Source organism: Schistocerca gregaria, chromosome 3 (genome assembly GCF_023897955.1).
Source record: "Schistocerca gregaria isolate iqSchGreg1 chromosome 3, iqSchGreg1.2, whole genome shotgun sequence".
Taxonomy (NCBI): Eukaryota; Metazoa; Arthropoda; class Insecta; order Orthoptera; family Acrididae; genus Schistocerca; species Schistocerca gregaria.
The window spans coordinates 357,081,189-357,095,171 of record NC_064922.1 but is presented as its reverse complement, the minus strand read 5'-3'; the positions used below and the strand labels follow the sequence as shown (position 1 = coordinate 357,095,171).

At 41.2% G+C, this 13,983-nt stretch overlaps 1 protein-coding gene across 2 annotated transcripts in view; it reads left to right on the top strand.

The window, feature by feature from the left end:
- Positions 1-13,983, top strand: part of LOC126354595 (sialin-like) — a 107,894-nt gene that overhangs the window by 34,818 nt on the left and 59,093 nt on the right. The window contains exons 3-4 of one of the 2 annotated variants that reach the window (XM_050004345.1): positions 4,280-4,513; positions 7,425-7,509. In XM_050004345.1, coding sequence (XP_049860302.1) covers positions 4,280-4,513; positions 7,425-7,509 — 319 coding nt within the window. The remainder of the gene's footprint in view (positions 1-4,279; positions 4,514-7,424; positions 7,510-13,983) is intronic. The other variant, XM_050004346.1, reaches the window with a different exon arrangement.

The window sequence follows — 13,983 nt, the reverse complement described above, 5'->3', positions numbered from 1 at the left end:
AATATTAACTGTTCACTATCTAGTTTGTCACTGAGGATTCTGCCCATCCCTCTTTGCTTTTTGTCGTGTACAAAAATCGCGGCTCCTTAATTAAATCCACCGTATGCGATTTCTGGGAGTGCTGTAGGATCTTAAGCTCTTTTATATGTTTTTGAATGTGCCTACAGGGTTTTTGTGTGTTTGTTACTATTGATGGTTTGGTGAACTGGTTATGTATGTTACAGCTGATGTGTTCACTATATGTAATGTGAAAATTCTTATCTGTCTGCCCTATGTAGCAGTTTGAACAACTTATACATGTGATTTTGTATATTCCTGTGTCCAAGAACTTATTTTTTTATTGTTCAATGTGTACAATAGTTTTGTTGTAGTATGGTGTTCGTGGAGAAAGCTACTTTCACTTTATGTGACCTAAGTAGGTTAGCTATGATTTAAAAAAATGATCGCTACATAGGTATGAAGGCCATACATCTGATTGTATTACTGATTCCTTTAACGATTTTTATTTAACTATTTTCTGTTTGCTTCTGCATTTCGTCTGGGAAAGTCATTAGCCATTGAAATTTGCTTAATGATGTCAAAAGATTGTAGATTGTAAGTATGTAGCCCTAGTTACATTTGAAAATGTAATGTGAATGTAAAACGACTCATTCTATATCATTATTATTAATTGGACAAATCATCCACTGAACATGAAACAAACTGTCGTCCTCGTTCAATGTAATTTTGTTTGTGTTACGTACCATTGTTTTGTATGCAGTTTTTTGTATATATCTAGATGACAGGATGTGACAGGAATTCTGATACTGAAATCTGTGTTTTTTTCTGTGTATCTTGTAATTGAGCCTATTGTGATCTCCTATGCGAAAATCTAGAAAATTAATGCTATTATTTTTTTGGGTTTAGCACTTAATTTTTTGTGTACATTACACAACAAATTTATGATGTTATTGGTGTCGCATTTGACTAAAATTAAGGTATCACCTAAATAATCTTCCGTAGCACAGTATGTTGTTAAGAAGGGTTCCTGACTGCTAGACCTCTTTTTGTTCTAGGTAGTTTATGGAAAAGTCTGCTGTGATACATAATTATGAGGCCAGGCCTAGCCCATGTGGTTGTTGATAAATATTACCACTGAATAGAAAGTAACTGAAGTTGAGTATTAGTTTTAGTAATTCTATAAATTCAATAATTTCCGCTTATGGATACTTTATATACGTGACTAAATCGTTCTTTATTACTGCAGTGGCTTCTTTAGTAGGGATTTTGGAATATAGGGCTCTGATGTCTTGTGAGAGAAAACGGACATCATCTGGAATGTTTATATCTCTTATTTCGGTGTCTAGTATGGCAATGCTTTTTATAGTATATATTATCCTATCTGTGAAATATTCTTTTAGAAACTGACTGATGTTGTGAGGTAGTTTGTGCATACAACGTAGGGCGGTTCACATTGTTAACTGTAGGTGGCACTAAACATCCTTCCTTCTTCGCTTTAGGTTGGGATCTTAATATGGGTGTTTGCAGTTCAAACAGGTGATGTTCAACTGTTCAAATGTGTGTGCCAATTCCTAAGGGATCAAACTGCTGAGGTCATCGGACCCTAGAATTACACACTACTTAAACTAACTTATACTAAGAACAACACACACACACTCACCCATGCCCAAGAGAGGACTCGAACCTCCGGTGGGAGGGGCCGCGCAATCCGTCAGATGACGCCTCAATCCGCTCGGTCACTCCATGCTGCATAGGTGATGTACGTATTTCTTTTCATATTCTGGAAGTAAGAAGGGTGTTCTCTTAAAATGTCCATTCATTTTGTTATGGAATGGTTTCTTGGGTCTTTGTGCAGTTGTGCAATGTTGTTTTCTATGAAAATTTGAAGAGATTCTTTGGATGCATTTATTTTTTAATGAAAACTGTGTGACTTATATTTGTCTCTTTGTTTATTTCCCAGTTTTCTGACAGTTTCTTTTTTATACTGCTTATTCTTTTGAGTCATATAGCTTATTCTTTTGAGTTATGTATGTACTGTTATGTTCATATCTCAGTAGTTCCTTGTCTAGGAGTTTGTTTAGTTTGTGACCTATGCCAGATTTTTGACTGCTGTTTAGTTTTGCACAGATGTTGCAGTGGCCCTTACAAACTACGCCACGAATTTTCTCCCACTCAAGGTTTGATGTATTAAGGTGTTTCCTGTGTGCTGTTTGTAAAATCATGTAAAAAAAAGTTAGCTATTTAAAACGCCTTTCCTCTTATATAACGGCTTTATTTCTGTATGTAACCACACTGTTTCCGTTTTTCGCTCCACTTCCTTGTGCAGTTACTTCAGTATCCTAGTTTGACTTTGATGTAAGTTTGGAAGCACAAGTAACTGCCGAGCCCACTGGATAGCCACGTTTGTTAAAGTGCCGCTTATGCGAAGAGGTGGCGCACTGGCCCCAAATAGAATCCACCTGCTGACTTAACGACGAGGGTCTGTGTGCTGGCCAGCCTGGATGTGGTTTTTACACAGTTTCTCACCCTCCACTAGGTGAATACTGTGCTGATACCTTAATCCCATCTTAGTTACACGATTCACAAACATTTAGAAAATTTTCATTCACTTTCATATGAATAACACTTTACACAGGCACCTGAGGTACAAATATTCCGTCCTGCGTGGCAACGGGCTGACGACAGGTAAGGCGTACGAACACGCCTTGAACTAACCATGCCAAATCCGTTAATAACCATGCCGACCTAGCGCCGACGATGGTCAAAGGCGCAAGAAAAGCAGGAAAAAGAAGGAATCATTACTAACTGCCTACACTCTTTGTTGAATTTTGTGTGTTTAATCATTTTGAAAAGTTCCATTGTCATCTTTTTGAACTTGTCTATTACTTTCATTGCCTGGTAATTTCATTCATCATTATCGATGTTTTCGGAAAAGCTGAAACTGTGTCATTCTTTTGTTGTGAAGTCACAGCACAATCCTCCCATGTATCAGCGCTGAAAATGATACCACACCATTGTCAAAGGTGTGATACGACAAACACAACATATTTTGGGACTACGTTATCCCATTATCGAGTATTATAAAACAAGTAAAGAAATCAATACAATATAATACTATACATATTGACAACCATCTAAATATCTAAGTAGTGCTGCAGTACAACATACGTTAAAGTTTCTATGTTTTTGGCAGTGCCTAGGATTACCCTCAAGGGATCAAAAACTCAGGGCATACATACCAATAGACTTAAATATTCATTCAGTTAACTGAAGATAAGCAAGTCATCTTTGTATTACATATACCTATCGCACTATATATTTGGGGTAGGTTGTGACAGAATTCTGACCCACTTAACTGAGCACAACTTGTTAACTGCCTCTCAGTCTCCCTTTCGTGAAGGGTTCACCACAGACAAGATAACACAAGATATCAGGAATGAAGGGTCAAACAGAAAGCAGTAGCCTCTTGTTATATTTAGTGACCTTGTCAAAAATTTTAATTGTGTAGACCACAAATTTTGCTTGTCAAAATAAAAAATTAATGCATTTATGGACATCTCTTTTCATGAATGTAGGACCACAAATTCTGCTTGACAAAATAAAAAGATAGTGCGTTTATGGATGTCTCTTTTCATGGACGGAGTCTGATCTTCAAAACTGAAAGCTGACGGTCTCACTACAGGCTGTGTCACAGGCATGAAACTAATATCAGAACGGGAGAACATAACTGGTGGGTCCCCATAAGATCAGCTCTGAGCCCATTTTTAATCGACAAAAAATTCTTTCTATGTCTTTAAAGAGTGGTTGGAAAATTAATGCTTAGTGTTGACACAACTATAGTAATTAAAGCCCCACACTCAGTTTTATGAGACATAGCTCATGTGATAACTAAACAAACTTACAAGCTTTTCATCTCTAGTAATTAGGATAATACCCAAATACGACTGTAACATCACTTTCTGGATTTGGATTTTAAATTTTGATTTCTGATTGTGTGTATTGTTGTTCAAGACGATTACGGCTGTGCGCATCAGTACTAATGTGAGTTCACATTGCATGTAGTCATAACGTTGGCTCTTAATTGTGTTTTCGGCGGTCGGCTCTGCGTCGCTCTTGGTAAGCACGCGCTATTTGGTCCGCGGCAGTTAACGGCCTGGCTTGTTTCTGGCTGCGACGCAAAATAAACATATTTTATGTAGGTTCACATTTTGGCAAACGCCTGTAGAGTACTCACTGATATTACGAAATGCGCATTTCAGACATCGTATCCCAATTGCAGGATGGGGAATTCATTTGGGACAAGCAGATGCAAGGAGAGATCCTCGCAGGCTTCTACTACGGATACACGATTGGTCACATCCCAGGAGGTGTGCTCGCTGACCGCTTCGGTGGTAAGGTCGTCTTGCTGGTCGGCATTTTTGTCTCGTCTCTGCTGGCGATTCTGACACCGCAGTCAGCGTGGGCTGGCTACTATGTACTGTTTTTTAACAGGCTCTGTCAGGGACTCGCTCAGGTACTTCTTCCTTCTATGTATTAGTTTACTTGATGGACGCCGTACATACCAATAATGTCGCTGATTATTGACATATTTATTTATTAGAATATACTGATATACAATTTCAAAACAATGCCAGACAAAAATCACGTGATTTAAATTACAATTAAATGTGCTACATGTTTAAAAAAGTGTTATGTATTTCTACAGGATGTAGTATTCGTCAAAACTGGAAAACGTTTCCTGCAATTGTAAGTCCGCAAACCATTAGCTCATGAGATATGCACCAATCTGTTCTCTCCTTCCCATCTGTCTATGACGTCGAATGTGACACTGCAAGCTGCATGTGTTTCTCATACGTCTCGCAGCTCTTATTTTCAGTGAGTTACGACGTCTTTCAGATACCCTTGGTTCTACTCACATTGCGTCACACGCTTCTATAAAGTCGTCATATTGTCCATGGGTTGGACATACACCAGCACCTTTTAATGTTCCCCTTTCCATAAATCCAGCGCATTAGGTGAGGCATCAGGACTGCTTCAGTATTAATGCATGGACAGAAAGTGTCGATAAAAGGCTTATTAGGCCATACACTCCATCAAACAGATTAACATGTGCTGTGTATCACCGATTTCTGCCTGATGAATAACCCGCGTTATTAGAGAACGTAACTCTTGCAGAAAGACAACGACTGTGATTTGTGGGCGACAAGTCATCACCTCATTTTCTACGGATTGTATTATTGCACATCACCGTTTCGTTGACGATGAGATGGTGAGGAAGGTCTGGAACCGCGGCCTTCCCGTTCGCTGGACCTGGACCTGTTGGATTCCCGGCTATGGTGTCATTTAAAGGCATCAATGTGTACCCAACCGATAGACAGATTAATGGCCTTACAGGACATGCGACCAATGTACGTGATGCAACCAAATGTATTTGAAGGAGTGCGTGATTTACTGCGAAGCAGGTGTCAGGATGCCTGGTGACCCCAGACCTTACTGCCTACAGCGTCTACTTCTGCGCAACAGACAGTCGAGAATGAGGGGGCGGACTGACCCATGTCTCAACAGATATTGCTTTCTGGACGTATCACTGTAGGAAGTTTTCCTCTAGTTTTGACCAATAATACATCTTGCACGAATTTCACCCACTCCTTTTTTAAAACTCACTGTATATGTTCGATTATCAACGTGTATTTCCTAATCTTAACCTGATGTTTAGGAAGACCTTTATTAGACAAAAGAAATAAATAAGAGAGGAGTTCGACACGTTTCTTAGATATTGTGTGCTACAGTTTCACGATCTCGATCAGCAAATGCAGGGTGTTTATAAATGTATATCGGGGTTTTAACGCCTTATAATATTTATTATACTAAACTTACAATTATAAATGATATGTCAAATGAAAGAGCAGCTCAGACAGTTTTACCAAGAACCTTTTAAATGTTCAATGTGAGCACCATTTGTCACACGGCACACAACAAGTCTACAGCCGAGTTCTTCCCAAGCGTCGATAAGCGTGTCTTTAGCGATTGTAGCAACAGCTGCTACAAACCGGTTTCTTAATTCAGAGAAGTCTGCTGGTAGTGGAGGCACGCACACACGATCCTTGATGAAGACCCAAAGGAAAAAATCGCATTGCGTTGGGTGGACTTGGAGGCCATGCAAAGCAAGGGCTGTCATTGGGACCCTTGCGCCCTATCCAGCACTTGGGTACACTGAAGTTCAACCAGTCGCGTACTTCGCTATGCCGCACTGGTGTCAAACACAACTGTTTGAGTTGCTCTTTCATTTGACGTGTCATTTATAACTGTAAGTTTAATGTAATAAATGTTATAAAGCGTTATAAACACCCTGTACATTTTTTCAGTTGCCAAGATATTTTGTTAGCAGTGCATGGTATAAACAGCAAAATCGTGTCACAATGATGAGTGGCGTAATGGTGAGGGTAACTGCCTGATCGATCATACCTTGCGAAACGACTACGGAGTAGTATCAATATGGACCAGTATAGGCCGGCGTTATATGTTACTTTTCAGGATCAAAGTTCGAAGCAAATCATGCGAACAGCTGGAAGGATTACTTTGTGCACGTCTGTGTATCACTTTATGAATGCGGGGACAGGATAACCATTAGTCTGTCATCCATTTTGGACCATAGGCTAATGGAAGGTTAACTGATTCTTTTCTTTTTCGATTATTCGTAATGTTGGAGATAGTCCCTAAGAGGGACATTTATAACAAAAGAAATACTTCGTTATTTCTGTCCACGTGAAGTCCACCATGAATGAAGATAACATCCATTTCAGTAGTAATGAAAAATTTGAAAATTTTCCTTTTCAAATCTGTGATATTTGGTGATGACACAGACACACTGACCCCCATGCACCTAGGAATAAAAATATAGTTAGTCTACAACTAACCTCGTCTGAGCACCTAGTGCAGTTTCATTCTGGTTACAACTACCTCACCGACCACGTTGATGACGTTGCTGATTACTAAGGAAGAAGTTCCATTATTGACGGCCAGAAACGATTACAGTTATCGTGGCAGGGAAGATGTCCAACGTTCTCCCTTCTAACCACGAAGCCAAATGGGGGATTCTTTACAAAAAATATACGACTTCATTAGCATGCTACCACCAAAAAAGAGTCAAATCGGAAAGTTATAAACATGTTAGTAGATATGTGACTTTAAATTATTTAACTCCAATTACGACTCATTCTAGTTGATAAAACTAAGTTTTTTCGAGACGATAATGAAAACTTCAACCAACAAATTGGTCTTGTGTTTATTGTAGTTAATATATAGGAGTTACATTATAGAGTATATCGATATCCTGACACTTTATCACCACCAATTTGTTTTACACTTACTTATTTTTGTCCGTCTCTGATATCGAACATAAAACAATTCTTTTCGATTTCAAGGGTGGCATAATACCAGCTATACAGACGACTGTTTGCAGGTGGGCACCAGACCACGAAAGGAGCTTGTTTTCCATTATTTTCCTAGGTAAGTGTCACCGAATTGTTATGTAAGTTCCTTTCAGTAAATGTTATGCTATGTTAATATGCGGGCTTTTTTATGGAGTATGTCAGCAATAGGACAGTCGTATCCCTAACAGGAAATGGTTTCTCTCGACTGTGTCTGTTAGACACTTAGAGAGTGAGATCCGCAAAGGTATCGCATAGAATTATTATCTCATCAGCAACAGACGCTTAACATTGCCGTTCAAAGGAACGCTGTTGCAGAGGCAACGGAAAAAGCATGCGAAGTTCAGAAGAACGCGAAATCCCGAAGATGGGCTAAAATTTACAGACGCGCGAAATTTGGCACGTACTTCGATGCGAGATGCCTTTAATAGGTTCCTCAACGAAACATTGTCTCGAAATTTGGTAGAAAATCCGAAGAAATTCTGGTCGTATGTAAAGTACACAAGCGGCAAGACGCAGTCAATACCTTTGCTGCGCATTGCCGATGGTACTGTTATCGACGACTGTGCCGCTAAAGCGGAGTTATTGAACGCAGTTTTCCGAAATTCCTTCACCAGGGAAGACGAATGGAATATTCCAGAATTTGAAACACGAACATCTGCTAGCATGAGTTTCTTAGAAGTAGATACCTTAGGGGTTGCGAAGCAACTCAAATCGCTTGACACGGGCAAGTCTTCAGGTCCAGATTGTATACCGATTAGGTTCCTTTCAGATTACGCTGATACTATACCTCCCTACTTAGCACTCATATACAACCACTCGCTCACCGATAGATCTGTACCTACAGATTGGAAAATTGCGCAGGTCGCACCAGTGTTCAAGAAGGGTAGTAGGAGTAATCCATTTAACTACAGACATATATCATTGACGTCGGTTTGCAGTAGGGTTTTGGACCATATACTGTATTCAAACATTATGAATCACCTCGAAGGGAACGATCTATTGACACGTAATCAGCATGGCTTCAGAAAACATCGCTCTTGTGCAACGCAGCTAGCTCTTTATTCGCACGAAGTAATGGCCGCTATCGACAGGGGATCTCAAGTTGATTCCGTATTTCTAGATTTCCGGAAAGCTTTTGACACCGTTCGTCACAAGCGACTTCTAATCAAGCTGCGGAGCTATGGGGTATCGTCTCAGTTGTGCGACTGGATTCGTGATTTCCTGTCAGGAAGGTCGCAGTTCGTAGTAATAGACGACAAATCATCGAGTGAAACTGAAGTGATATCAGGTGTTCCCCAGGGAAGCGTCCTGGGACCTCTGCTGTTCCTGATCTATATAAATGACCTGGGTGACAATCTGAGCAGTTCTCTTAGATTGTTCGCAGATGATGCTGTAATTTACCGTCTAGTAAGGTCATCCGAAGACCAGTATCAGTTGCAATACGATTTAGAAAAGATTGCTGTATGGTGTGTCAGGTGGCAGTTGACGCTAAATAACGAAAAGTGCGAGATGATCCACATGAGTTCTAAAAGAAATCCGTTGGAATTCGATTACTCGATAAATAGTACAATTCTCAAGGCAGTCAATTCAACTAAGTACCTGGGTGTTAAAATTACGAACAACTTCAGTTGGAAGGACCACATAGATAATATTGTCGGGGAGGCGAGCCAAAGGTTGCGTTTCATTGGCAGGACACTTAGATGATGCAACAAGTCCACTAAAGAGACAGCTTACACTACACTCGCTCGTCCTCTGTTAGAATATTGCTGCGCGGTGTGGGATCCTTACCAGGTGGGATTGACGGAGGACATCGAAAGGGTGCAAAAAAGGGCAGCTCGTTTTGTATTATCACGTTATAGGGGAGAGAGTGTGGCAGATATGATACACGAGTTGGGATGGAAGTCGTTACAGCATAGACGTTTTTCGTCGCGGCGAGACCTTTTTACGAAATTTCAGTCACCAACTTTCTCTTCCGAACGCGATAATATTTTGTTGAGCCCAACCTACATAGGTAGGAATGATCATCAAAATAAAATACGAGAAATCAGAGCTCGAACAGAAAGGTTTAGGTGTTCGTTTTTCCCGCTCGCTGTTCGGGAGTGGAATAGTAGAGAGATAGTATGATTGTGGTTCGATGAACCCTCTGCCAAGCACTTAAATGTGAATTGCAGAGTAGTCATGTAGATGTAGATTCAGCCTGTTCATGGCCTGCGTTAGTGACATGTTCTTCAGTCCAAACGCTCGTTTTATCCAACTCTTCACACAAACTACCTTCTTCAGTTCTTCTCATTTCTTTACCGTAAATCAATTTGAACCTGATTTCCGTAGTCAATCCTTGGTCTACAGCTATAATGTATCCCCCCCCCAATCCCCAAACGCGAAATTACCCTAATTAATCTAGATGCCTTGATCTCCTGTCAAACGGTCTCTTCTTTTAATCAAATTGTCCGATTGGTTTCATTGTTCGTCCGACCCAGCCTCATCTGTCGTGATCGTTTTATCCTTAGGTCAAGAACGGACTGGCCGCATGCTGCGACGGTTGGCGGGCAGGGGGCTGTCAATGTCTGTAGTTTAACAGGAAAGGCGATGCACAGGTTGCCGTTTAAACGCGGAGGCGGGGGTAACTCGACATACGCGTTGCCACGCGGTGGAGCGTTTCTCGGCTTCGAATGCGCACGGGAGACAACACACGTTGTCTCGTTTACGCCTGACTTATGCCACGATAGCGCTGTGATGAATTTCGACGCAGAGAAACTTGTTTTCGAAGTTGATAATAGTCCAGCCATCTGCATTATGAAAGTGAACGAATACTGTGGCAGAATTTTATAGTATAAATTGTGGGAAGAGATAGTAGACATGTCTGGAGGAAAATATTTGTCACAAGATGAAAAGAAAAAGCTACGTTAGTTGATCAATCTTTATTTTTACAACTTCATTATATTACTTTACGTGTATTTGAATCTGGTGCATCAGATGTTAAGCAAATCGATCTTTCCACTGCAGTGGATTGACATTTACAAAGTAATCTCCTAGTACATCTCTGTTGTGAATAGCCGACCTGTTTCCTCTCTGAGCTGTTCCTTTTTTAATAATCTCCAAACCTTCTTGAGGCTGGTGTAAAATCGCTCGAAATTAAACCTATGTCTTTCACGTGTAATCTTGAGCAGTATGTTAAGAACGAAGTATGTTTGCCAAGTTTATGTTAACATTTAGAGGTCGATGTAATGTTCACCATTTTTGAGCACAAGTGCTAAAAGTGCTTTCACTGTTTGTATGTGCTCTGCTAGCACATAATTAAATATTCTTTTATTTAAATTATTTCCTGCACAGTGTCATAAAACATGTTCTGATAGGCAGAATGCCTCATCACTAACAAATAAATAAAGAACTTCGTCTCGAACGCCTGCTGTTTCCTAATCGTTAGGTATTCCTAAACTTCCATCAATTAGTTGTTTGTACACGAACGAATCTTTGAAAATCGAAGAATCGCTATTTTTTCCATATTGCCTAACATCAGCATGTATGAATTTACAATTTCTGACATACAATACCATTAAAACTATTACAAACACTGTAATAAATATGTTTCCCATCTACAGCTTCTGCAACATGAGGAAAATGTCCTCTTGATTCAAATATTTCAGCTATATCCAACCAAATTCCTGTCATCGATTATGGAAGGCACCTTGATCCATATCGCTTGAGAAACTTGTTGTACCATTTCGCTGACTATAGTTCTTCAAAAGCGATAAATGGAGTTAATGTCAGCAAAAGAGCATCCAGAAGCCAAGCACCTAAAACATAAAATACATTACTTTCCAATTCTGTCGCTGCAAAAGAAATGGAAAATTCTGCGAGATGCTTTTGTGAGAGAATATCGGAAAGTCAGAAATACGAAAAGTGGAACTGGTGCTACACGGAAATCCATGTAGCTCTACTGCAACCAGTTCTTGTTTCTTGTATACGTTGTTGCACGAAGTAATACGACTAACAGTTTGAGTTCAACTGGATACAGAAGTTGAGTCGACTGAAGAACCACTTGAGACTTCAGATTGCTGTCATCAAGAGCGAAGAAAAGGCTAATTACACAGAAACTGAAAACATAGAGATACTGAAGGAAATTCTAACAAAAAACGACGATGATCTTGACAGCCACTTTCTCTTCCCATTGTTGACTGATTTTAAACAAGTCTCTGAGCATTTAAAGGCAATAACCAAAATCAGTATGTCAAAGTGATCATGGATACTCCTTATCAACAGATCTTTCCGTCCCAGAACTGTCTACGGAATACTAACTCCATAAATACTGGGCAGCCATCAACTACCTAAACAAATACACACATCAAAAAAGTTTTCTATCACCCCAGTTCCCAAAACTCCTGACGATTGGCATTGACTGTGGCTATTGTACCACAGACACAGTACCTTTGACTGTTGAGAGATGTCACTAAACCCACCCAAAGATTTAAAAAACCAAGCATGAGCAGCGCCTATTAGACGGAGGGGGTTCGACAGTCGATCAGTTCCAGCCATTCCACCACGAAGGCGGTAGACGGCTCGTGTTGTCTGCAGTTCAACCATGCCTAGACGGTCAATACTTCGGTTTGATCGCGTTGTCATTATACCTGTGTGCCAGGAAGGGCTCTCAACAAGCTAAGCGTCCAGGCGTGTCGGAGTGAACCAAAGCGATGTTGTTTGGACATGGAGGAGATACAGAGAGACAGGAACTGTCGATGACATGACTCGCACAGGTCGCTCAAGGGCTACTACTGCAGTGGATGACCGCTACCTACGGATTATGCCTCGGAGGAACCATGACAGCAACGCCACCATGTTGAATAATGTTTTTTGTACAGCCACAGGGCGTCGCGTTAGGACTCAAACTGTGTGCAATAGGCTGCTGCATGATGCGCAACTTCACTCCCGACGTCCATGGCTAGGTCCATCTTTACAACCGCGGCACGATGCAGCGCGGTACAGAGGGGCCCAGCAACATGCCTAATGGACCGCTCGGGATTGGCATCACGTTCTCTTCACCGATGAGTGCTGCATATGGCTTCAACCAGACAATCGTCGGAGACTTGTTTGCAGGCAACCCAGTCAGGATTAACGCCTTAGACACACTGTCCAGCGAGTCCAGCAAGGTGGAGGTTTCCTACTGTTTTTGAGTGGCATTATGTGAGACCGACGTAAGCCGCTGGTGTTCATGGAAGGCGCCATAACGGCTGCACGATACGTGAATGCCATCCTCCGACCGATAGTGCAGCCATATCGGCAGCATATTGACGAGGCATTCGTCTTCATGGACGACAATTTGCGTTCCCATCGTGCACATCTTGTGTATGACTTGTCCAGGATAACGACATCGCTCGAGTTGTGGCCAGCAGGTTCTCGAGGCATGAACCCTATGGAACGTGCCTGGGATAGATTAAAAAGGGCTGTTTATGGACGACGTGATCCACTAACCACTTTGAGGGATCTACGCCGAATTGCTGTTGAGGAGTGGAACAATCTGGACCAACAGTGCCTTGATGAACTTGTGGATAGTATGCCACGACGAATACAGACATGCATCAATGCAAGAGGACGTGCTACTGGGTATAAGAGGTAATGGTGTGTACAACAATCTGGACCACCATCTCAGAAGGTCTCGCTGTATGGTAGTACAACATGCAATGTGTGGTTTTCATTAGCAATAAGAAGGGCGGAAATGATGTTTGTGATGATCTCTAATCCAGTTATCTGTACAGGTTCCGGGACTCTCGGAACCGAGGTGACGCAAAACTTTTTTTGATGTGTGTATATACGAAAATGTAACAGATGTATGCTTTCCACCAACTTCATCTCATGTATCGGGTCATTCCCAACCAAGTAACCATTACGAATAGATTAACATGTGTAATAATGTGAACAATCAGTATTAAGTTTCAATGAAAATATTCTCATTGTTGATCTATGTACTTAATTAAACAAAACCTTATATTATTAAAGTATTTAAATAGAATAGTAACATGCCTACCTGATCGTCACCAGCAGCCTTTCTTCAGGGTATATACACGAACACAACTTTGTTGACGTTCCAGTTACTGTTCCTCTAATTTTGAAAAGTAGTTCGACGAAGGAAGATGCTGACATTGTAGTGTAGTTAAAAAAATTGTCCTCATAGTTTCTTAACTCGTTGTAAAAGGCAAATAAAGTTACGTTGCTTCTTCTTTTACGTGGGAAAGCATGACCCAGTGTATGTGTTTTCTGCTTCTGCGCTTCCTTTTCTTCTTCCAACGACCTACCAAGAGTCCAATGGCCACAGCACCTTCCGCAGACACTTTCATATTGGTTTACTATTTCCAGCAACTCGATAAAAAGACAGTTCCGTCCGTCCGCCGTATTCCAATCGAAGCGCCTTGGGTTTTGGCTGCCCAGTTCGCTGTAGCCCGCGGCAATCGCAGAACCCCTCGCCGCGTTCTGTGGCGACTGGCGGGCTATTACGTTGCAGCAAGCGACGGCGCCCGCCTACCGCGGCGGTCAGCGGGCCAGTGTGTTGTTGCCCTTC